The sequence below is a fragment of the Leptonychotes weddellii genome, chromosome 5 (assembly GCF_054177405.1).
Source record: "Leptonychotes weddellii isolate Sample4059 chromosome 5, ASM5417740v2, whole genome shotgun sequence".
In the NCBI taxonomy this organism is placed as follows: Eukaryota; Metazoa; Chordata; class Mammalia; order Carnivora; family Phocidae; genus Leptonychotes; species Leptonychotes weddellii.
Window position 1 is genome coordinate 13,213,998 of NC_138373.1, and position 25,105 is coordinate 13,239,102.

The 25,105-nt window shown below is 44.7% G+C and overlaps 1 protein-coding gene across 2 annotated transcripts in view; it reads right to left on the reverse strand.

Moving 5' to 3' along the window:
• The window catches only part of CALN1 (calneuron 1), a 383,725-nt gene that overhangs the window by 338,782 nt on the left and 19,838 nt on the right, over positions 1 to 25,105 (reverse strand). Inside the window, exon 2 of one of the 2 annotated variants that reach the window (XM_081819640.1) lies at positions 3,852 to 3,976. In XM_081819640.1, coding sequence (XP_081675766.1) covers positions 3,852 to 3,969 — 118 coding nt within the window. In that variant the 5' untranslated portion in view covers positions 3,970 to 3,976. Of the gene's footprint in view, positions 1 to 3,851; positions 4,675 to 25,105 lie in introns of those variants that run through there. The other variant, XM_081819639.1, reaches the window with a different exon arrangement.

Below are 25,105 nucleotides of genomic sequence, written 5' to 3' on the forward strand. Positions count from 1 at the left end.
TACTTTTCTTTATTCTATTTCGACCAAAAAGTGTTTTAAAAAGGAAGGAAGACTACTGAAATAAAACCAGGCTTCAAAGGAACTGAAGCTTTCATCCATAATGAAAATATGCTCTAAAGGTAGTAATAAAAAAAAAGTTAAAATGACTGCAGACCAAGTAAATCAATGATGTGGAAGACAGACCCGAGAATGAATGCAGAGTGCAGAGAACAATGTGAGAAGAGACATATAAGCAGAAAACAAAGAAGGAAGATCTAGGATTAGCATGGAAGGCATGAAATACCCACACTCAGACATTTCACAGTGGCCGTGAGGGTACTGTGAGGACAGTGGACCCTAACATCATAGACATAACAGAAGGGAGATGACTAGATTATATCCTAACAGCCCCAAACTGGAAACCCGAATATCCGTCCTGGATGGAATGAGTGCAGAAATTGAAGTATATTGACATGCAGTGGATATTCACACTGTATATGAATGAACTTCAGATGGATGCAAATTTAAAGATTACAATAACATCCCAAGATTATTCAATAGAGAGCATTAAGAAAACGGCTTTTACAAAGTTATAATTCACATGTCTGATAAAATTCCACATGATACACTCTTTTTAAGTACAAGATACTGCTAATAAATGTTGTATATACAGAAATTCGCTGGGTAGATTGCAAATTCCTTGGGGAACAGGCAGTGAATATTATGCTTCTTTGATTTCCTCCTGTACCCAGAAAGCATTTGGGTAAACATTCCTATAATGAATGAATAAACAGGAATGGACAAATGAATAAATATGAATGAATGAATGAATGAATGGACTGTCTCGACCAATTCATCATTGCTGAGTTTGTTTGTTAGGTGATTTCTGACTCTAATTGGGCCAACTCGATGTGGCTTTTTGCATAATTTCCTCCTGAGCTTTGTTTAAAGAGAAGAAATAGAAACTTCCCAGAGTAAATGTCAGCCGGAGAAGGCCTGCATGGTGAGTGGCTCTATGCACACCTGTTCTGGGAGGGTAACCATTCATGGACTGGGGCAAGTTTGGCCTTTACATGAAAGGAAAGGGGCATTTATCCCTGGGCGGGGGGAAACCTGTCCCCGTGGCCATCCCTAAGCAGGGGGCTGCAGCCTCAGTGGGGTAGGGAGGGGGGCGTGGTAAGGGAAGATGGTACCCAACTAATGGATCACAAAGGATGCTTTGATGTCCACCAGTGTCCAACACATCCACTCCCTGTACCACACCATGTGTCCTCTGAGGATAAGTGAGTGGCCCCAAGCGGGAGGACTTTAGGGCTCAGCTTGTCCTAGAGAACAGCAAACAGGCAAATCCTCGGAAACTTGCCGTCCCCGAGAACCAACCTGTGGTTGGTTTTCAGACCCTGCCTGCTTGCTCTAAACTCAGCGCACATCTGCACAGCCCTGCCCAGGGCCCCAAGATGCTCATCATAAAGCATGAGCAGTCATAACTCAGGGTTCACCTTGGCCAAAAGTAAATAAGTAGAAGGAATCTTCCATCAGAAAATAAATGGCCCTTCTCCAAGCTGAGAGCCTGGATTACCCTCCTGAAGGACAAACACAGTGTCTTCACCAGCCGGCTTCAGGCCTCAGGCCATAAAGTCTGGCTGGACTCCATCAGTGACCCTGCAGGCCCCCCACTGCTAAGCCTGCCCACCTAGGCTTGAGGGCTGTTAGAACCTCTCCCTGCTCTTCTCGCCTGCCGAGAAGACACCTTTCAGCCTGGCACAGCTGCCTGAGCGAAACATGCTCCTGAGCTCGGCTGCTCGCCCAACTACACGGAAGGTGGTTCTGCCGGGCACCCTGGGGGGACAAAATCCAGCCCACAGTCCTCTTGAAAAGCTGTGTGCCCTGGCAGTGGCCCAGATTTCACAGAGAAAAAAGCCGACGACCTGAGGAGAAGTCATCTCTTGATTATTCATGGCGAAGTTGAGGAGGAGGGAGGGAAAGGGAAAGCCAGGATCTGTGAAAGCCACAGGTGATCCCCAAACTTCCTTTGGTTAGTAATGTCAGCCTCTCTAAGAGTTATCCTAAACTAGGGACTTCCTGCCCCATCCTCATGGCCTCTGCTCAGGGAGGCCTTCAGTCCCTCCTGCCGATGACGAAGCCCAGGGACCGACCTACTCAACAAAAACACAAGTGCAAACCCACCCCCAAATCAATGCACCACTTCCCTGATGTCTCCGGGGAGTGGACTCCCCAGGGTGCTGGGAGCCTGGGGCCCCACCAAACATGCCAGCAGAGCTTTGGTCCTTCTTTCTGGTCACCTCGCTTTGGAGGCAGTCAGGGCTCTACGGCCTCCTGCATCCTGCGTCTGAATGTCCTCTGGCCAACAGAAGGCCAGGAGATCCCAGGATCCTGCTCTCCTCTCCTGCCACCAGCCTCTGTCCAGACTGCAGTGAGTACCTGCTGGCCCTAAGGAGCCAGGCTCCGCCACGCGCTCCTGCTTCCTATAACACCCCTGGCTTCCCCTGTGGAACTCGCCCAGCACCCTCCACGGCTCTACCCCCTGGCTCATGTAAACAAGCCAGTCTTTCAGATAAGCAAGCAATCAAACCAGACGAGAGCAGGAAAAGCTATCAGACGACCCCATCCTCCACTTCCCTCAACTCCTGCCAACTCGGAAGCAAGTGTGGCTTCGTTGGCCCAGAGCTGAATTTCCCCACCTTCTTCTTGTGAGTAACGGCCGTGAGGCTCCCATCTGTGCACAGACACAGCATGCTGGTCAGACCATTCCACTTAAAAGCGAATATGTGGGCCGTCTGGGGAAATTCTGACTTCTCTATTGTTGAAAGCAAATTTCGACTTCATGCTTTAAAACGGTGTTACAAGGAGGGGGCGCCTGGGTGGCTCAGTCGTTGGGCGTCTGCCTTCGGCTCGGTTCATGGTCCTGGGGTCCTGGGATCGAGCCCCGCATTGGGCTCCCTGCACCGCGGGAAGCCTGCTTCTCCCTCTCCCACTCCGCCCCGCCCCCGCCCCACTGCTTGTGTTCCCTCTCTCGCTGTTTCTCTCTCTGTCAAATATATAAATAAAATCTTTTTTAAAAAATAAATAAATAAAATAAAATTGTGTTACAAGGAGCATAACATTCCAGAATACTAGGGAAAACGGATTCTGGCCCGGCCTCAGCAGATGGGGCACCTAGGCAAACATCTGGCTGGATCAACCTAATTCTCTGTTCCAGAAGAAATAAATTCCTTCTTCCTCGTTTTAATGTGGTTGGTTGCTTAATCAGGGGCTTAGCTGACCAATGAGGATACAACAGGGCACTGTCCCAGGATGAATACAGCCATGGTGTGCCCAGGTTTGTTCTCATCCCTAACCCTGCCCTGAACACCCAGGGCTACACTGTGTTACAAAGGAACAGAGGCAATTAAAATAATTGCTGTCCGTTCCCACCTAGACGTGGCTTCCAGATGATTCTGATCTGGGCAGGATTCAAAGCACCACAGCCCCCGGTCAAGAGCGGGGCTTTCCAGCCCTCGCCTCCCCTACAGCTGGGCCCCGCGGAAATGACAATGTGGAAACATGACAACACCACGGATGATAAAGATTCCATAAACTGGAAAACACATTTTGGTAGCTGAAGGCCAGCCCCAAGGTCAGCCTACAAAGAAACCAAGACATTCACCGGAGATTTCTCAGGCTACAGGCTCGGTCCCGCACCAAGGCGTCGTTCGCGCGGACCTGTCCCTGAGCTCTCTCCCGTCGCACCACGGTTAGACTTGGGCCACCACGGGCGGGTGGCCAGAGCCTGGTGCGTTCACCTCAGAGGCACAACAGCCTCAAAGGCCTCCGTGGAGTGGCTAACCTCCCAGACGGGGCGGGCCCCTTACCGTCTAGCTCCTCCACAGAGATGTTCGCAAGCTGCTCACTGTCGCTGCCCGCAGACAGGGATCGGTTCAGGTAATTCCCCTTGTACAACAAGCCAGCGGTCACGTGGTGGAAAGGCATCTTTTCCCTGTTCACAAGACAAGCGGGAGTGGGGAGAGAAAAGACATCATCACTCATTCCTTCTGTCCTTCCGGAGAGGGCCACCTTGGTTCCCAGATGGCTGGTGTCATTTTTAATGCAACAATCACATTTCTAGAGGGAAAGTCAGAAAATGCCAGGGTCCTCATGGTCTGAACAGTCCCCAGATGCTCTCGAGTTCCATCGCTTTCTTCGCTTTACACCTGACTTCATTTTACTGACTCAATCATGAATCTTGCAGACTGTGGGATACCCATGTCATCAGCAAGTCCTTTCCATGCAAAAAGGAATCCTCTCTGCTCCTTTCCTGCGCCCGACAAACTCTTTTCTCAGTACTCATCAGGAATGCACATCCCAGAAATGCTGGGCTCCCCGGGGACTACTGGGCGTCTTAGCTGTGACCGAGCGGAGATCCAAGTGTTCCACTTTTCCCGGGTAAAGCAGATGACCCACTCACACAGCACTTGAATCGGGTAGGAAATGGCAGGCCCTAAGTTAATACACGTACAGCCGGGCGCCTGGGTGGCTCAGTCGGTTAAGCGACTGCCTTTGGCTCAGGTCATGATCCTGGAGTCCCAGGATCGAGTCCCGCATCGGGCTCCCTGCTCAGCGGGGGGTCTGCTTCTCCCTCTGACCCTCTTCCCTCTCGTGCTCTGTGTCTCTCATTCTCTCTCTCAAATAAATAAATAAAATCTTTAAAAAAAAAAAAATACACGTACAGCCTTCTGCGCCTCAGAGAAGCAGCCCCCAGGCCTGACTGGGATGCAGACACCAGCTAGCGGGGCCGGCTTACGAGCACACCCTCTGAGACACCACTCACACCACCTGCCCTGCTGTAAAGGTGAGCAGCACCTCACCTGCCCCAGAACAAAGCAGCTCCCAGCAGCCTCACAGGGAATCAAAGCATCCCTGAGACCAGACCAACAAACCCTCCAGGCAAAGCTCCTCCGTCCAGACACCTGCCCACAGTGTGATGCAGGCTAAGGGAAGAGGGAGGAAAGACAGTTGGTAAGGACATGGAAAGAGCAAGCACAGCAGAGCTAAAGACAAGGCAGTTAGAACGGTGGGCTCCTCCACAGCAGAGAGAACATGACTCTGTGACAGTGAGTGAGCTGCTGAGCATGTCAGGGAGCATGTTCTGCTTCCCTATCTGGAAACAGGGCTAAGAGGACTGATCAACCTTTGAGTGGAATTAGGGAATAGGTAGGAAGTATGGGGAGTCAATTACAGGCTGTGGGTAGAGAAAACCTCTTAACAGAGCTCCAGGAAGGTGAACCGGGCGGCACCAGAAGGGGTAATCTCCCCGCCACTGGGGGCATTCAAGCAGAGGTGAGGGCCTCCCTGCTAGGGTTCTGTGGGAGAGAAACAACCCCTGAGCTCTCTCCCCACACACCCCTCATTCTCCACATAAGTCACTTGTAGAGTGCTGTTTCTTATCTAGTTTGCATCTGTACGGTAAGTGGGGGCAGCCCCAATGGCCCCTCCAGGCACTGAGGGGCTGAGTTACAAGGTATAAATTACAGGAAGACAGCCAGTCTCCGAGGATGACCGTTCAGGACACCCAAACCTTGCTGTCCCTCAAACCACATTCATGATAGCAACTGTCCTAATCGCGGGATGTTGGAGCCGGCAGGCACTGGGGGTGGGCATGGCGGGGGGAGGGGGGGCTCCTGCCTTCTTTTCCCTGGGACACCACTGAGTGACAAGCCCTGCAGGACCCCGCCTGCCCTCTCTCCCTCTAACCTAGAGCACACACCAGCATGTCCCTACTTGGGCTGAGAGCCACTGACTTACAAACCAACCGAGACTCCTAAAAGTTACAGGGCTTCATCCAGAACACAAAGCTGGTTAGTAGAGGAATCAGGTCTAGAACACAAGCCTCCTGAGTGCTATTTCGACGAAGCAGCCTCAGCTAAGCACCAGACATTTCCACCGGATGTCAAACTCTCATTTCAAACTCAAGATGTCTAAAAATGAATTAATTATCTTCCCAAAAAATAGGCCACACTTCCTGATTTCTCTATTTCTATCAAAGGTACTTTTCACTCATCATAACAACTGGGACGTCTCTCATGAATGTTCTGGGCCCCAAAAAGTAAAACAGACACATGGCTGAGGCAAGAGCCAGCAACAGGCTCCAAACCACCCTTACCCCTCCCCGGCGAACAAAACGGACATCCATGGGCCCATCACAGACGGCGGGATGCTAGTAACGAAGTACGTCTGCGCTGGCCAATTCATATGGGGAATATCTTCAGCTGATGATAAGTCAGACTTACCCTCCCCCAGCTGCATCTATCTTTACACATAAAATAAAATACAAGAATCTTTTTCTGGACAAACACTTCAATTACCATCTCCTCTTTTCACCAACTTCATTTTCAGGCCAAACATGTTTAAAAGTGAGAATCAGATGTATGAATTAGGACCACCCTCCCTTTTCCTGGGGCCGATCCTGATTTGGGGGGTCCTGGGCTGTGTTTATTTCACAACACTGGCGAATGCTTCCTGTGTGGCTTCAGCTTCCCTCCCAGCACTGCCACTGGACCGGTCTGCCTCATCAGCTGTTCTTTTAAACAATGTTTCAGTCCTATAAACATGGGAAGACACTAATTTCACCACCTGGGGATAAGGCCCCCTGAGGTCAGCACACGTGCAGAAAGCGTCCCCTTTCCTGGCCGTGGCTCATCATTCTAGTTTCTCCTCAAATTTTATAAACATCTTCCCATTATCAACCTTTCACCTGGTTGTCTGATGCTCTCAAGGTGCCACACAAATTTTTACAGCCGCAGTAACAAGGTTATACTCGATCGAACATATCCAAGCCACAACCTAGTTCAGCCACAGGATAAATGTCGAGTACTTTGCAGAGAAAACTGGCCACAACTGAAACGCTTTGACATACCAACATAATTTGCTTCTGGAAAAGGCAGCTTACAAAATTAGGGACGCATTCAGTGCATTCAGTCTGCACCCAAAACGCTCCACGTCCAGTGGGAAAGGAAACGGGCAAGCGAACCATACGCATGGATAAATGAAGTCATGTTCAAGAAAGGGAAGAACATCATCCCAAGTAAGCTAAAAACAGCCACTGCAATTAAGGGCTGAATTTCACTCCAAGCCACCTGGGGAAACCCAAGCTTTAAGATTCTCTCTTCGGCTACAGAAAGGAAACACACAAGTTCATCAGCAAAGATAAACACGATCCGGAACTGAAACTTAACGATGGGTCCTTCTAGGGAGGAAAATGAACAAAATACATTTTTTTTCCAAAGGCAATTTTACTCATTGAGAGAGATTATTTATGATTGTTTATCATGTGATTTTTTTTTTTTTTGTATTTTCTGTAAGGCAGTGCAGTTTTATGGTAAAGAATCGGAACTTTCTGGTCAAAACCGGTGTTAGACTGAAATTCTAGCTCTTACCCTTATTAGCCAATGTGGGTAAGTTACTTAACCTCAGTCAGCAACAATTTTCTCCTCTTCAAAAATTTTGATACACATTGAACAGTATTTTTGTAAATATGAAATAAGATAACTTATAGAAAGCACTAGATTTAGTGTCAGGCATACTCTCAATAATACCATCAGTAATATTTGCTAAAGATTATATGAAGCAGGATGCAGGGCAAAGAGACCATGGATTCACTGGGTTGAAGATAAAACACACTGGGTTACTTTTTATTTTTAAGATCTTATTTATTTAGGGGCGCCTGGGTGGCTCAGTCGGTTAAGCGTCTGCCTTCGGCTCAGGTCATGATCCCAGGGTCCTGGGATCGAGCCCCACATCGGGCTCCCTGCTCAGCGGGAAGCCTGCTTCTCCCTCTCCCTCTGTGATCTCCCACTTTCGCTCTCAAATAAATAAATAAAAGATTTTATTTATGTGAGATTGAGAGAGAGAGCATGAGCAGGGGGAGCAGCTGAGGGAGAGGGAGAAGCAGACTTCTCCCAGTGCCACATGCTGTCAGCAAGCAGCTCGCTCCATCGGGAAGAAGGAGCTCTTTGAATGGAAAGCACCAGAACTGAAGAGGAGTCTGTTTCCTGGGCACCAGGGAGACCGGCTTCAGGGTCACCTCAAGGACAAGGTATCAGGAGGCTAAAACAAAAAGGGGGGGGAATGGGTGAAACAGGTGAAGGGGATTAAAAGTACACTTATCTTTTTTTTTATTTAATTTCTTTTTTGAGAGAGAGAGAATGAGGCAGGTGGGGGGTGGGGGTGGAAGGGGCAGAGGAAGAAGAATCTTAGGCAGGCTCCACACTGAGCCTGACATGGGGCTCAATGCTGAGATCATGACCTGAGCTGAAACCAGGAGTCAGACCCTTAACCGACTGAGCCCCCCAGATGCCCCAAGAGCGCACTTATCTCAATGAGCACTGAGTAATGTGTAGGGTTGTTGAATCACTATATTGCACACCTGAAACCAAAGGACACTATATGTTAACTATACTAGAAATAACATTTAAGATAATACACAAATGATCAAATAAATAACGAAAGGGGTGGCTCCTGTGTTTTTAGGGTAAAGGAACTGGCATGTTTCCTGGCAGAGTAATAAACAGAAGACCCCCCACTCACATTTACTTGATGCCCTTCCGAGATGGTTAATTTTCCATGTCAGCTCGACTGGGCCACAGGGTGCCCACGTATTTGCTTAAACATTTTTCTGGGTGTGTCTGTGAGAGTGTTTCTGAACAAATGTGAGATTCACATTTGATTCAGTAGCCTCAGGAAAGCACAGTGCCCTCCCCAAGGTGGATGGGCCTCATCCAATCTGCGGAGGCCTGAAGAGAACAAAGAAGCAGAGGGAGAAATCCTTCTCTCTGCCTAACTGCGAAGCTGAGACACCATCTTCTCCCACCTTGGGACCCGCACTCAGCCTGGAGCTGAGGCCATTGGCTCTCCTGGATCTCCGGCTTGCCAGCTGCAGATCATGGGACCTCTCAGCCTCCCTAACTGTGTGAGCCAATTCCTTATAATAAATCTCTCTATGTTTCTCTGGAGAACCCAGACTAACACACCTTCCTTTTTTTTTTTTTTTTTTTGTCTACAAGAGCAAAGATTCAGGCACACTGCTGTAGGCTGATACTATTTTTCTGGACAAACACTGTACCAAAATGTAATTCTGCCGGGCCTCTAAAGCAATGCTCCTCAAAGTGTGGTCCGTGGACCACGGCCAGCTGAACACTGCTCATTGCTGCTCTGCAATGAGATAAAGACTGGATTTGAAAGAAAGCATAGAAATTTTTATAGCAATGTATAGCCTTGTCCCAACATGTAAGCATGTGACCAGTTGACTTCATGTTTGAACTAATCCTCCCCCACAAATAGTCTGAGAAGCACTACTCTAAAGTAGTGCTTCTAAAGGAGACAACAAGAGCCCATCTTCCCCCAGCAAAGATGCTCCCCACGAATGCCAGCCAGACACCCACTGGGCATTTGCCTAAGCACTTATAAAACAATTGTGTTCCCTTGTGAAGATCCTGCAGGGGCAAGCCAATTGGCAAACAGAGTTTGGATAGAGCGCAAATCAGACAGGAATGAGTAAGCAGAAAACAAGAAAGCAGGGTATATATGAAATAAGAATGCAAATTCATTAGGAAATATCACAGTAAGGTGAGGAGAAATCACGTCAAAAAGACAAGCCAATCTGCTGAGAGGCAAGCCGATCTGGAAAAGGGGCAGACCTTGCAAAACAAAGAAGAAACCCCAAAAATAACAGAATGGAAATCTACATTAATGGCAATAGGAGTATTTCAAACAAACAGAAAATTCCGCAAATAATATAATGCATGCATGGACCCGCCACTCAGATTGAACATTTTACCTTATTTGGTATAGATTTTTTTTTAACAGAAATAATATATGACATTGATGCCCTGCCCACCTATTCTATTCCTCCACCGCCTTCCCTCCACTGTGAAATGCATCCTTCCCATCAGTTTTAAATGTTCCTACATTTGGGAGTAACTGTATACATTATAGTATTGCTGTATATATCTTTAAATTTACATCAATAATATCACACCACACATATGCTTTTACAACTTGCACATTTCACTCTATATTAAATTTTAGGGATTTATCCAAATCCATACACACACACCTAATTTATTTTTAACTGCTCCATAGTTTTCCATGGTATAAATATATTGCAATTTATTTATTCATTATCCAACTGACATAAAAGTATGCTGTAATGGGTGTGCCTGGTTGGCTCAGTCGGAGGAGCTGCAACTCTTGATTTCGGGGTCATAAGTTCAAGCCCCACATTGCATTTAAAGATTACTTAAATAAATAAAGCTGAAGGAAAAAAAAAAAAAAAAAAGCATGCAGGCCCCAGGGTGGCGCAGTTGGTTAAGGGTGAGACACTTGGTTTCAGCTCAGGTCCTGATCTCAGGGTCCTCAGATCGAGTCCCAGAGAGGCTCAATCCATGAGATCAGAGCTCATCTCGGAGTCTGCTTGAGATTCTCTCTCTCTCTGCCCCTCCCCGCTCTCTAAATAAATAAATAAAATCTTTTAAAAAAGAGAGAGAGCACAAGCAGAAGGAGCAACAGATGGAGAAGGAGAAGCAGGCTGAGCAGGGAGCCCGATGCAGGACCTGAGCCGGTCCCAGGACCCCGGGATCATGACCTGAGCTGAAGGCAGACGCTTAACCAACTGAGCCACCCAGGTGCCCCTAAATAAATCTTTTTTTAAAAGTACACTACAATGATATCTGCAGGCATTTCTCCAGCCTATATACCTAAATAAAATATTACACAGTTTTGCCAAACTGCTCTCCAAAATGGCTGAGTTAGTTTTCTATTGCTACAAAACAAATTACCCCTGAAATCAGTGGCTTAGAACAACAAATATTTACTATCTCACCCACGATTCCTGTGGGTCAGGAATCAAAAGTTACTTGGCTGGATGGTTCCGGCTCAGGAGATCTCATGAGTTTGCAGTCAAGACATTGACCAGGGCTACCACCATCAGAAGGCGTGACTGAGTCTGCAGGATCCACTTCCAAGATGGCTTATTCACACAGCTATTCACGAAAGTCTCACTTCCTTGTGGTCCCTGCCATAGGGCTGCTAAAGTGTTCTTATGACATGGGAGCTGGCTTCCCCCAGACAAGTGATCCAAGAGACAGGAGGGAGATTTGATGACCTGGTCTTGGAAATCACACGCCATCACCTTCACCATACTCAATTCATTGGAAGCAAGTGGTTAAGTACAGCCTACACCCACAGGAGGAGGAATCAGCCTCCACCTTTTGAAAGATGGAGTACCAAAGAATTTGTGGATATATTTTAAAACCATCCTCATGGTTGTGGCAATTTAGAGACCCATTGTTCGTCTAAGAGCACGTTTATTTCCCTCATAGCCTTGCCAACATTTGGTATTATCAGACTGTTTCATTTTTCTTAACAGGATTTCCTTGATTGCCAATTTAGGCATCTCTTTATAGGACTTTTGGCCATTCTGGGTTCCTCTTCTGTAGATTTGCTTTTCATTTTTATCTATTGGGTTATCATTTTTGGATTGCCTTGTTCTTCCGTGTTATCATTGTCCAGTATTTCAGGTCGACCTTACTTTCAAGCCCCAAGTTATCAGTCATCGTTGTTGCTGTTATTGTCGCGGCTTCCAGCCAAAGCTTTTCTAGATTCTTCCACACGTTCGCCAATTACTCTGCACGCCATTATACAGTATTTCCACATACACCATTTCCACAGATGCCACTAAGTTAACCACAAATCACAGATAACAAGAAAATGCAGTCACATAATTAGGAAGTGATGAGTTTTTAGTATTTATTACCTTTGTTTTTTTGTCAGTTGATCCTTCATTTAAGAAGGTAAGTTTATGTTTCATTTATCATTCATTTAAGAATGGCTATGTTTAATAACTGGCTTATAAAATTCCTGAAAACTTAACTAATGCCTTTCACAAGCTGGTATGGGCTGCACTGGATGAAAACCTTTTTCCTGACCACTTCCAGTTGTTTCTATAGGAAAGAAAAGGCAATGGAAACATGACATTTTCCTGCAGCAATATTCCACTGTCCACTCTCCAGCTTCCTGGCTCTGAAGAAGGGGTTGTGGTGATGGTGGCTCTTAGATCCTTGGATCACAGCTTCAGGGGTCCACTCTCCAGTTTTCGGGGGGGGTCAAGAGAAAGCTTTAGGAACAGGAAGGCTACTCCAATGGCAGTCTCAGTAGTAGTAACTCTCCTAGAAGGCCAGTTCTGAATTATTCTGGGAGTCATTCTGGAGACCCACCTAAAATCCAGGCCTTCAGCCCTTCAACAAGTTGTAAACATCAAATCCCCTTCCTTTTTAAAATACCCAGAGTGCTTACTGGTCCTTGAGCTAAATCTTAACTGTTACATTATTGTATCTTCCACATTTCTTAAATTCTTCTTTTTTAAATTTTCATAGTTTTAACTCTGTGTATCTTTATAAACAGTTTCCTCAAAATTAAATTCCCCAATTCTTTTTTCAGTTGTAACTTAACTCATGGTTTTAACCTGTCCGCTGACTTTTTCATCTAAATGACTATGTTTTCCATTTTCAGCAGTTTAATTTGGTCCCTTTCTAAACCCTCCCCTCATTTTTCGCTGAGTATGAATCTTGGATTATAATTTTTATTCTTTTACCTTTCATCCTTCCACTTTTTCACAATTTTCTTTCAGGTGTACAATGTATCATTCTATCACCTCAATTTCTTTTTTTTTTTTTAAGATTGTATTTATTTATTTGACAGGGAGAGACACAGCGAGAGAGGGAACACAGCACGGGGGGTGGGGGAGGGAGAAGCAGGCTTCCCGCCGAGCAGGGAGCCCGATGCGGGGCTCGATCCCAGGACTCTGGGATCATGACCTGAGCCGAAGGCAGACGCCTAATGACTGAGCCACCCAGGCACCCCTATCATCTCAATTTCCTAAGGCACCAATCCTCCTCTTTGTACTTCTTGGACTTTTTCTAGCGGTAAACTGTTTCCCGTTGGGGTCCACCACTTTCTGTGGGTAGGAACTCCAGCAGCATCTTCAGCAGGTGCTGCTCATACCTTTGGAACTGCACGTGCTCCGAGAGCCAGACCCACAGCACAGATGCCAAAGGCAGTCCATCAGTTGAGGACCACTTTGCACCTTCATTCTTGGCTTGGAATGCCTGCACCAATGGGTAGTATAAATTCGGACTGCGCTTCCCTGAACTCCCAGTCTGGAGTTCTGATTTATCACTGGAGGCTTTACAGCAATTGTCTGGGCAGAACTAAACACCTCCGGGGGCGCCTGGGTGGCTCAGTCGTTAGGCGTCTGCCTTTGGCTCAGGTCATGATCTCAGGGTCCTGGGATCGAGACCCGCATCGGGCTCCCTGCTCCGCGGGAAGCCTGCTTCTCCCTCTCCCACTCCCCCTGCTTGTGTTCCCTCTCTCGCTGTGTCTCTCTCTGTCAAATAAATAAAATATTTAAAAATAAATAAAAATAATAAAAAAAATAAAACCGTGGGCTACATAAGTGGTTAGAAGGCTGAAGAACCCAATAAAGCATGGTTAGCAGAGATTCGGAACAACAGAAATTGATTCCCACCCCTAGTCTGGAGGGACACATAGAGAAGGCAGAATTACCAGAACTTCAGAGTTTGGGTGGTAGCTCTCAAAGGGGAAAGAACTATGGTAGAGGCTGCTCAGCAGGAACTGGGGCCATGGAAGGAGGGGGTCTCCTCTGTCAAGATCCAGGGCAGGAACCACTGAAGAGAGAGAGAGCCACTGCTGGAGACATCTGTCAAAGGAGCTAGAGGTAGGGAGAAATACCAGAGCCTCTGTCTTTAGCCCCACCTTCTCATCTCCTGCTGGCACCTCCCTTTGGCCAGGAAGTCTAGAAAAGTAGTTTGCAGGGATCAGTCCCTACAACGCAGGGCAGAGCCGGGGAAGGGGCAGGGACAGTTGAAGCAAGCAGGCAAACATATTTACATTTTTTTTTTCTATTTTATCCAGCATTCTGTGTTTACACATGAAAACAATCTACATTAGCTTAGTGAGGACACTTACAAAACTAGGTATCCTGGTGGCATTTTGAATTTCAAAGATGAGGAAAAGTACTCTGAGCATCCAGGTAGAGAATACAGGCTACTCACAAAAGAACAAAATAAGACTCAGCTTCCTTCAGAACAAGCAGCAGCCAGAATAATGACACAATTTCCATCACCTGCTGCCTTTAAAGGGCCATTTAAAGTAAAATGAGTGGGTGCACCTGGGTGGTTCAGTCGGTTAAGCATCTGCCTTTGGCTCAGGTCATGATCCCAGGGTCCTGGGATCCAGCTCTGTGCCAGGCTCCTTGCCCTCCCTCCCCCTCTGCCCTGCTCTTGTTCTCTTTCTCTCCTCAAATAAATGAATAAAATCTTAAAAAATAATAAAGTAAAATAAGTAGAGAAGTTTACAAATTAAATTATGGGAAGTGGGGGCGTCTGGGTGGCTCAGTCAGTTAAGCGTCTGCCTTCGGCTCAGGTCATGATCCCAGAGTCCTGGGATCAGGTCCTGCATAGGGGACCCTGCTCAGTGGGGAGCCTGCTTTTCCCTCTCCCTCCACCCACTCATGCTCTCTCTCCATCACTCTCTCTCTCTCTCTCAAATAAATAAGATCGTTTTTAAAAATTATGGGAAATGATATTAAGGCAAATGTAAAAAAAGAAAGTTCCAACTTCAAAACAATTCAAAACAAAGCATTGAAAGTATAAAGTCATTTTATGTTTAAAAAGGGTAAAATTCAAAATAATAGTCCCAAACCTCTATGCATCATATATTAGAAAGTAAAGATAACTTAAATATAAAGAAAAATTCATTTTAAAAAATTGGTGAAGACTTTAAGTACACCCTCTAAGCCTTTGACAAATTACCTGGACAAAAAAAAAAAAAAAAAGAGGATATGGATAATGTAGACATTTTCCTATGAAGGCTGATTTACCATGTGAGCAGGCATGTGTGTGCCCACGTGGGCATATCCATTCCCCCAGAGATCACTTTCCAGATTTCTATGAACATTTACAAAAATTTATCAAATATAAGACCAAAAAGCAAACTTTAGTAAAGGTACTCAGAAGCAGGTCTGGCACAGTTGAATATAAATAGAAACAAGAATAAAAGTCAATATTTTAATAGCTAAAAGTGACACTTTGTCCAGCTTTCTTGAGATATGCTTGACATATAACACTGTGTAAGTTTAAGGTGCACAGTGTGTCGATTTGATGCACTTACATATCCACAAAACAATTAACACCCTCACACCTCCACTGTGTCACATAATTACCATTTCTTTTTTGTGGTGAGAACAGCTACTCTCTTAGCAAACCTCAAATACACAATGCAATATTTTTTAAAAGATTAATTTACTTGAGAGAGAGAGAGTTGGGGGAGGGGCAAAGGGAGGGAGAGAGAATCCCAAGGAACGCGGAGCCCAAAGCAGGGTTCAATCTCACAACCCAGAGATCATGACCTGAGCCGAAATCAAGAGTTGGACATTCAACTGACTGAGCCACCCAGGCCCCCAAATGCAATATTATTCACTACAATCGCCACACTCTACATTCAATCCCTAGAACTTATTAAAATTGAGTTTGTTAATATATTCTCTTAAATACTTCCCAGATCAAAGTTTTTAAATTAAAATTACAGGTCTAGGAGCGCCTGGGTGGCTCAGTCATTAAGCATCTGCCTTCGGCTCAGGTCATGATCTCAGGGTCCTGGGATCGAGCCCCGCATTGGGCTCCCTGCTTGGCGGGAAGCCTGCTTCTCCCTCTCCCACTCCCCCTGCTTGTGTTCCCTCTCTCTCGCTGTCTCTCTCTTTCTGTCAAAATAACTAAATAAAATCTTAAATAAAATAAAATAAAGCTACAGGTCTATCTTCAAAAAACAAAAATGGGAATAATTCATACAAAAAAGTATATGAGGTATATAGCAAAGTAACATTCAGATAAAATGTGAGATATTTGCTTTCATGATTCCAAAGAGAAAGAATAAACAAGAAATAAGTCTTAAAGCTAACTTCTTAGAAAACCCCCAACAACAAAATAAACAGAAATAATGAAAGAAATGAATTAGAAAACAGATAAAAGAGCTGGTTATTGAAACAAAAGCAATAAACTAGACAAATCTCTGACAAGTCTATTAAAACAAATAGAGAAAGCACGAATAGGAAACATTCTGAAATATGAGACTTCTATGTGCAACTAACTCTAGACTAATAAATTTAAAACACTGCTTAAATATATGATTTTTCTCTCAAAACACAGAAATTAGATTTTTTTTATTGAAAGCAATGTGATTTAATACCATTCACGCTTATTGAAATTCTCGACATAACACTTTGTTAGGCAGTGATTTAAATATCTGGTTTTAGGTTGGGTGTATTTCCATACTTGATTTTAACATCTGCCATAACCAAAAATACACCTCAGAAAGAGACACAGATCCAAACTGAAGAAAAATGTCATTGGCAGTATTTACTCAATCACAGTATTCACATCCTACAAGCAATTCCATCCTACAAGCACACCAAGATTTTTGCCGATATTTGGCTGGGAAAGTTTGATCTTCCCTAATGTCAATGGATGATCTTGCAAACTGCAAGCGGTCTCATTTTTGTATTTTTAACAAATGGGTCTAAAACACACTTGATCTCTTCATTTGGAAGATTCTTAAGTGGTTGACAAAATTCTGTTTCCAGATTTTTTAACTTTGCAGATCTGAGTTTGTAGATAGCACACTCACATCTTTTTTTTTTTTTTTTGCAACAAAATCACATCATGGTTGAAACATTTCCAAAACCATGATTTTCAAAACGCTCTTTCCATAGCATGAGTTTCCTTTGAAAAGAAGTCATTTCCTCAAACCTTTGTTAAAGTGTCATCTTTAAGTGTGTGGAGAGGACAACATCCTGCCATCTCAGAAAAGATCAGCAAATGTGGATCATTTGGCTGTTTATGACGGAGAGTGTGTGACGCTCCGTGTTTGACAACTCTTTTAAGAACTTTGCCCTGAAATAAGCCCCACACTTTCCTGTGGTACAAAAGTCATCTGTAGTCATTTTCCACTTCGTTTCAAAGATTTAGGTCAGGTTTCATCATTCATGAGAGTGAATACAGATCAACATTTTAAATAGCCTTTCTCATGTTTTTCAGTGGTTTCAGCCAACTTTTGTCCGATCTGATGGGCTTGACGGTGTTTTAATTTATAAAGTGCTGATGAAGGTCTCCTTTGGGGACCGCAGGAAATGCCATCTCAGCCACTGTCTTAAGGTCCACTTGGGCCAGCGTGATCAGCATGATCCAAAACCTGGAGCTTTGGGTACATATCTTGCCCCTTTTGGGTGTTAGTCTAATTAAAACTAATTTAATATAATTTATAAATTCCCCTAACCAGGGACTTGTGTCACAAGTCACTGGAAACAAGGGTATGAGGAAGTCAGTGGAAACAAGGTCAATGCCCCCACGTATAGGACACCCACCTGCCCTGAACACGTCACCCCCATCACATCAGCGCAGCAGGTAGATGAGCAACTGAGAGTGTCAGGGTCTCTCTACAGTGGACATTAGTGAAGTGTAATTTCTTCCTTCTCTTTTCTTCTTACATGCAAAGGAGTACCATACACACCCTACGTTGAAAACCACTGCAGAGCTACTACCATTAAAATGAGGAAAAACACAACATGCCATCAGCTCTACTATTAAGTAACACTATCCTGGAAATTCTACTTAATGCTGTAAGAATGAATAAAACTAAGAGACTATTTAAGAGAAGACCAAGAAGAAAAATTAAGTGATCAAAACCTAAAATGAAATATATATAAATACGTAATCCATCTTTCATGGTCAAAGGACATTCCAAGTTGGCAGTGTAACTACAGAAATCACAGAGGAAAAGACTGAGAGCTTTGCCAATATAAAAATAGAAACTTCTAAGCATTATCAACAGCATAAATAAAACTAAGAGGCAAGCAGGGAGCACAAAAAGGACATGAAGAGATAAGTCACAAAACTGGAAAGACAAACAACTAATAAAATATATGGAAACCATGGCTGATCTCCTAAGTAACCAAAGAAATACAATTTGTATGCTATCTGTTTTTTCAATTTAGGAGGGTTTTGCTTGTGTGTTTGTTTTGTTTTTAAAGCATTTATTTATTTATTTAGAGAGAGAGAGTGAGGGAATGGGGCTTGAGCCCAGGACCCTGAGATGATGACCTGAGCAGGAATCAAGAGTTGAACACTTAACCCACTGAGCCACCCAGGCGCCCCTGTTTCTTTTTAACATATTGGTGAGAATATAATGAGCTGGGTACTTTGTAGCGATAGCTTGGAGAAAACAACTTGGCAATTATGTATCAAGAGTCCAAAGGATAGTTCTCAGCCTTTGATCCAACAACTCTATTGTTGGAAATCGATCCTGAGATATGGTCAAAGATTTGCACACCAAAAACATTGCATTGCGTTGTATTTAAAATGGACGAACACAGAAAAGAAAGGAAGAAAAAAATAAGAAGAAAAAATCTAAAAGTATAGAAATTGATAAGCAACACAGATTCATATCAGAGTATACTGCATATCAATGATACTTGTTAAAATTTTAATGATATCAGAAATCTTTACAATATGGTGTTTTAACTCTAGAAAGCACTTCAAGTAATAAAACGGAACATACTTCTCTCTCCTAAAATCCTATTAAAACCATGGCATAGGAGAACAAAATGGAATATATTCATAAAAGCACAGAATATGGAGGAAAGGAACCATCATCATTAGTCCAAAAAAAATTGGCTGAATGATTTTGCCCATCTTGATGGACAAGGTTGAGCAGAGCAAGTCTGGCTGAAAATATGATAAGGGGAAGGCAGAGGTAGAGAGAGGCTGTGTCGAAAACCAAGAGCACCCCAAGTTGGCAGGTACTAAGAGCTAGAATGGACACAGGGTGGAACCAGGGTGGTGATTCAAGCCCTTTACTTGGAACAGCTCAGTGGGTCTCCCAGCCCAAGGAAAAGGTCCTCTTAAAGAAGTGAACTTCCTGAGGGTTGGGTGGGTGCCCCAGGGTAAGGCCCTCTTCCTCTGGTATTTGCATGGGGACAACTTGTTCACGCTTTTTGTGACTGTTAAACTGAATCCACGCCCCACCCCTGTAAAGGTCTGCAGCCATTCCTCACCTTTGGGGGGAAAGCTGGTATGGACGAGATAGGGAACCTGAAGGGACTCCCATTTTAGAAAGGCTCCATCTCTGCCATTTCTCTGCTAAGCCCCATTTACTCACGTTCTGTATTTCACCTTGCTTCTGAGTAAACCAAAGAAGCTATGTTCCTGCCCCAAGGGGGAAGCAAGAAAGGGAATCATTCTGTGAGTTTCATTCTAGGCCCCCTTACACCTGGTAACATCCAAGAAGAATCAGTCCCGAGCTGGGACATGAGCTTCGAACAAACCTCGGTCATTACTGATGTCAATACACCTGTCTTCGGTGATTTATGGAATGACAACTCTTATTCACCTGACACTCACTTGGATCACCCTACCCTGGATTCCTGAAGGAATACCTACCCTGGACCCCTTTCCAATATAAACCCCCAACTCCAAGTGATGGGGAGACTCACCTCTCCTTTTCCGAGTCTCCCAGACACTCCATCTGCTACACTCTATCATTTACGCTATTCAGTAAACCCTGCTCTCACTTCCTCCCAGCTTGCATTTGATTTGAAGCCAAGGACCCTCATGGCTGGTCCTGCAGGGCCCCCTCGGGGTCCTTGGACCCCGCCTGCTATGCCATTAAGAGGAAACCTGACTCGTACTGGCACTTCCATTCAGAAATGCCAGCAATGCCAATGGCCAAACAAGGACTGCCCGACCCTTGAAGACGATCAGCATCCCCAAGAGCAGGGCAGCAAAGGTGACCCCAGAAATAAGAAGGATGATTCTGGAAAGAGAAGGCACCTTGAAAGAATTTTAACATAACACTTGAGAGAGACCCGAGAGGCTGCTTCGAAAAATGAGTAGTCTGAGATCAAGAACTCAGGGAAGTTAAAATTTTTACCAGAAAAAAATAAAATTCAGTAGAACTACAGGGGAAAGTTATGGACACCACACAGAATATAGAAAAATAGAAAATTTCATTCATAAACAGTAAGGATTAATGCAAACAGCCACATCCACCTAATAAGCCTTTCAAGATGAGAGACCAGAAAACTTGAAGGAAAGGAAATAAGAGAAGAAAATTTCTGATGATATGAACCTTCGGACTGAAAAAGCCCATCGAGTAGCTCAAACCTCACAAATAGCCCAAAACCTCATAAAGTTTCAGAACACAAGGATAGAGAAAGCACTCTAAAGCTTCTAGAGCAAAGAACAGACAACTTCCTGATGAATGACGATCCCATTGGCATGAGACACAGATCAGCATCATCGGATACCAGTTGACAACAGAGCAAGGAGCTTAAGTCTCGTGGGAAAAATGAACGGATACCCAGGCAACATCCAATCAAGACAAGCACTTAGAAAGTGTACGATTCATAGACACTTCCTAACAGAATCACTCAATGAATTATGTCAGCAAAACATACAAGGAATCCAAGAAGTGAGAGAATGGGTTCCAGCCCAGGCGTGAAATCTAACAAGAAGGTGTGCTCTCAGAAGACCACTGTGAGAGCAAATCAGATCCAAGATGCCCAGGGCAGGGCGAAAAGCCACCTGCACAGCGAACACGGGGCTGAAGCTGGATCAGCCCCTTAAGAAGCAGCAGCTAAATGTCGGTATCAAATGTCAAAGACAAGCAGAGTGGGCTCCCCTCTTCACTCCCCTCTCCCTTCGATTCTGAGGCTTTTTAAATATGTTTTTCTACAAATGGCACAAGATTAGTTTCTGCACAGAGTAATATTTATAATCATCATCATCATCATCATATCCTAAATGCTAACTATGTTCTTTTCAAATCTGCAACCGACAGCCGAATCACGGACATTTCAATTCCAGATAGAGAACAGAGCACACGTGTTGGACACCACGATCGTCTCATGGTACAACTGGCAGAGAAGGGGGAGAAAGAAATGTGAGGTGTGGTGTCCCTCATCTCTCCCGGTGCAAGGGCCAAAGGTACTAGTTAAAGTTAACAAGGAAATAAAGATTTAAGTGTGTGAGCTAAAGCAATGAAGCTAATCAATTCAAAGATTTAAAAATAAATGTGTGACCAGCAGATACTGGAAGGTAAGGACAGGGAGGGCTGTAGGGTAATGGGGATCCCCTTGTCCTTCATGAGAGAGGATGGGGAGGTTCTATTTAAAGTGGAGAACCAAAAATGCAGAAGCACTTCCTCTGGAGCGATTTCACCCACCGAGGGCACTAACAATTACAAATGGCTCAAAGAAGTGGCCTTGGACGTGGAGGGTTCGGCTGATGGGGACTCTTACTTTTTGTTTGTACCCACTTACATTGTTTTTTTATTATCCTGTTCCTGTATTACTTTTATAAGGTCAGACCATAAAATTATATGGAGAGCATAATCACAACTATATAGTTACCTAGTCACATCCATATGCATATGCATATTCATATGTATTCACACAGATGTTCACATATGCATGTTCATATGTATTCACACAGATGTTCACATATGCATGTTCATATGTATTCACACAGATGTTCACATATGCATGTTCATATGTATTCACACAGATGTTCACATATGCATGTTCATATGTACAGCTATAGAAAAGTTACTGGAAAGACATAAAGCAAAATGTAAATACTCGTTATTGCTGAGTGATGCATTCACTGTAATTGTATTATTTGTTTCAACCTTCCACACTTAGTGCCATGGATCTATTTCATTTTTATAGCTAGGAAGAAACTAACATGATTTTACAAATGGAAGAGCCTGCCTGTCATTTCCTCCACGTGGGGGTAGGACCACAAGGACCCTGAAGGCAGACAAAGGCTGCTTCAAGGCCAGGGGTCCAGTGACCCACAGCCATCATGCATGAGCACACATTGTGTCTGCAACCACAGGCCTCGGAAGACAGAGCCTTGGCTGGCTAACATGGAGGGCTAGTGTTACCCAGCAGTGTGGACCCAGATGTGCGTCTCTTCTACTAATTTTGATTTGGAGCGGAACTGTCTCCCTGAGATTGTCCAAGGATCAAACATGAAGGGCTAGTGTTACCTAGCAGTGTGGATCAGACAGATGTGCGTCTCTTCTACCAATTTTAATTCTGAGCGGAACTGTCTCCCTGAGATTCTCCAAGGATTGAGGACACGCAGGTAATCAGATGAACACACCTGCTGGAAGGAATTCTATACCAGCGTCACAGGAATGCTGAAGCTTCGCCTGCCAACAGAGGACGCTTTTGGCAGAGGATTTTGAGTTGTTCTTTCTGAAAGCAATTAGACAAAAAGTTCAGCTGCTTTTTTAAGGCTCCTCCTTCAGGCTACTATAACCTTGTTTAATTAATAAGTTGAATATGAAAGGATTTAATTTTAATAAATTTTTATGGATCTTCCTTTGAGATCCTCCTATAAGGTTTCCCTGCTAACTCTTCCAGACGTTTCTGGCTGCTCATGCATCCAGACGCCTTTCTGCAAGGTGGGGGCTCTTGTTGGCGGAGTCGGGAACCCTCTCCCAAAGACAGTAGGAGGCAAGGGACTGTGGGTCTGTGGGAAGTAACCGCACACACTACCTAACCTTGACTGTGCAGAGTTTTCTGGGATGGCACTTTGAATCCCTCACTAGCTGTCTTAGTCTGCTCAGGCTGCTGTAACAAACTCTCATAGACTGGGTGGCTGAAACAACAACTGAGAGATTTATTTTCTCAGTTATAGAAGCTAGAAGTCCAAGATCAGAGCGCTGCCATGGTTGGTTTCCGGTGGGCACTCTCTTCCTGGTTTGTAGATGGCTGCTTTCTATATCCTCACATGGTGGGAGGAGAGAGAGAGCAAGCAAGTTCTCTTGTGTCTCTTCTTATAAGGGCATTAATCCCAAGATAAAACCTCCACCCCATGATCTAACTAAACCTGATTATCTTCCAAAGGCCCCACCTCCAGATACCAACACATTGGGGGTGAGGGCTTCAACAGGTGAATTCTGGAAGGGACACAATTCAGCTGAGAGCAAATATGGACGAAGATGGACAAAATCAAGCAGGAGTGTAAAAGCCTGTTGCTTTTTGTTATTTGTTTAAACTTGAACTAGCCCTATATTGGCTGGAAGAGACTATTATAAGAGATTCATAGAGAAAGGTACTGCACCCCTGGAGATTTAGCCTCATTTGGACCAATTTACATAAAATGAAAAGCATGTAAATTAGATTCAGTCAATCCATCATTCAGATGGAAAGTAGTTTGAAATTCACCTATTATTTCAGAGTTGACAGCATAAGAATATTTGGAAATAAGACATAGTGCTGAGGACAATTTTTTTTTCTCAGATTTCTTCTCATTTTTCCATAAATCTAAGGGCACCCAGGGGAAGGCTGAAGGTGATCTAGCCACAGGGGATGTCAATTCAGCCGTTCAGTTGTTTGAGTGGTAGGGACTTAGAACATCTCTCTGCTGGGATCCGGATGGTATTAGAGCAGAAGTCACCACATTTGTCCTCAAAAAAGTTACAAACCTACCAGGATAGGAGTCCCAGAGATTAAGTAACATCTGGTCCATGCACCTGAGAATTATGCACAACTCAGGCAGAGAAGGGTGACTCCCATGAGCAAGCCACCTTGTTGAGCTGAGTCCAGGTGGCATAGGAAGGGTGGCACGGGGCACAGACTTCTCACCTGCAGGCCAGACACTGGTGCTCTGCAGAATGCCACACCCCAGACAGGGGACAGCATTGGAAATATCATAATAGGACACAAGGTCATCCTAACAGCCAGACAGAAGACGGAAAGCAAGATGGCGGTCACCACGGGGACATCTGCTGCCAAGAGGAGGGTCCCAGCTGACAGAAGCAAAAGGCAGAGCCCAAAAATAAGCACAATCAAGATGGTGAGTTCACCAGGAGGACATCCTGTGAGGCCTCTTGGTCAGGCTCTAACCTTCACAAAGACACTAAGATGCAGAGGAATCTGCTAAAAGAACGCGCGCAGCTTTTCTATGCTCAAGACACATTTAAAAAAAAAAATCAACAAAAGTCTACAAAGTACAACCAGACTATGAGCTCCTTGGACACAAAGTTCTCCCAGCATCAAGCCCTTTGTCGGGCGTATAAGAAGGACTCCAAAATGCTTGTTGAATGCACGCATGCATGAATGAATGATATGAAAGAGTTTGTCCTCCTGAAAACCACCATGACAGAGAGGAAATCAGATCCCCTGGAGCTACCATCCTGCTACAGTAAAACCTGGAGCAAAACACATCTTCAGGGCCAGTGGGAACAGAAAAGTCAAATTTGGGAGCAAGACCTGTCATGGAGCCATAATGATAACTAGAAGTTTCTCTAGAGACCATGTCCATCTGGCACAAAAAGACAGAGGGAAGATTCCTCAGAATAGGTCATGCATGAAAACAGTGAACATTTTTCGAGGAGCCGGGAATTCTACAAACAACGTTAAGTAATACCTCAGTTGCACCTTGTGAGGTAGGATTAATATTATCCCCAGTTTACAGACGAGGAATTAAATAACTGGCCCAAAACTGTGGAGTTGTAGGTAGTAGAGTGGGGAGTGAAACCCAAGTGGCTTGGCTCCAGCGACAACCTCTCCGGTGGCTGTCCCTAGGACAGACAGACAGCAACAACTAAAGGCATTCCTTATCCCAGAAATATGTATCGATGCTGGCCCTATTCATCTTTCTGGAGCCATAACATGAGGCAGGACCTCTGCTCTACAAAACATACACATTAGTCTGTCTGTAAATAAATGTCCTGGAAGCCAGGGTGAGGCTCGGAAGGGTCCAAGGAACTGAGGCATGGAACCTTCTCCTGTGACAAAGCAAAAGCTCCAGGGCAAGGTAATGTGGGAGTGTAAAAGGCACGACAGAAAACAATGGAGGTGGGGAGCATTCACAGGGAACTCCAGGAACACAAGAATGGGCGCCATGACTGAGGGAAAGGAAGCCACCTTCAGGAGCCCTTGGCTGAGGGCATCAGAGGGAAGCTGATGGATCAGAAGTGGCAGGCA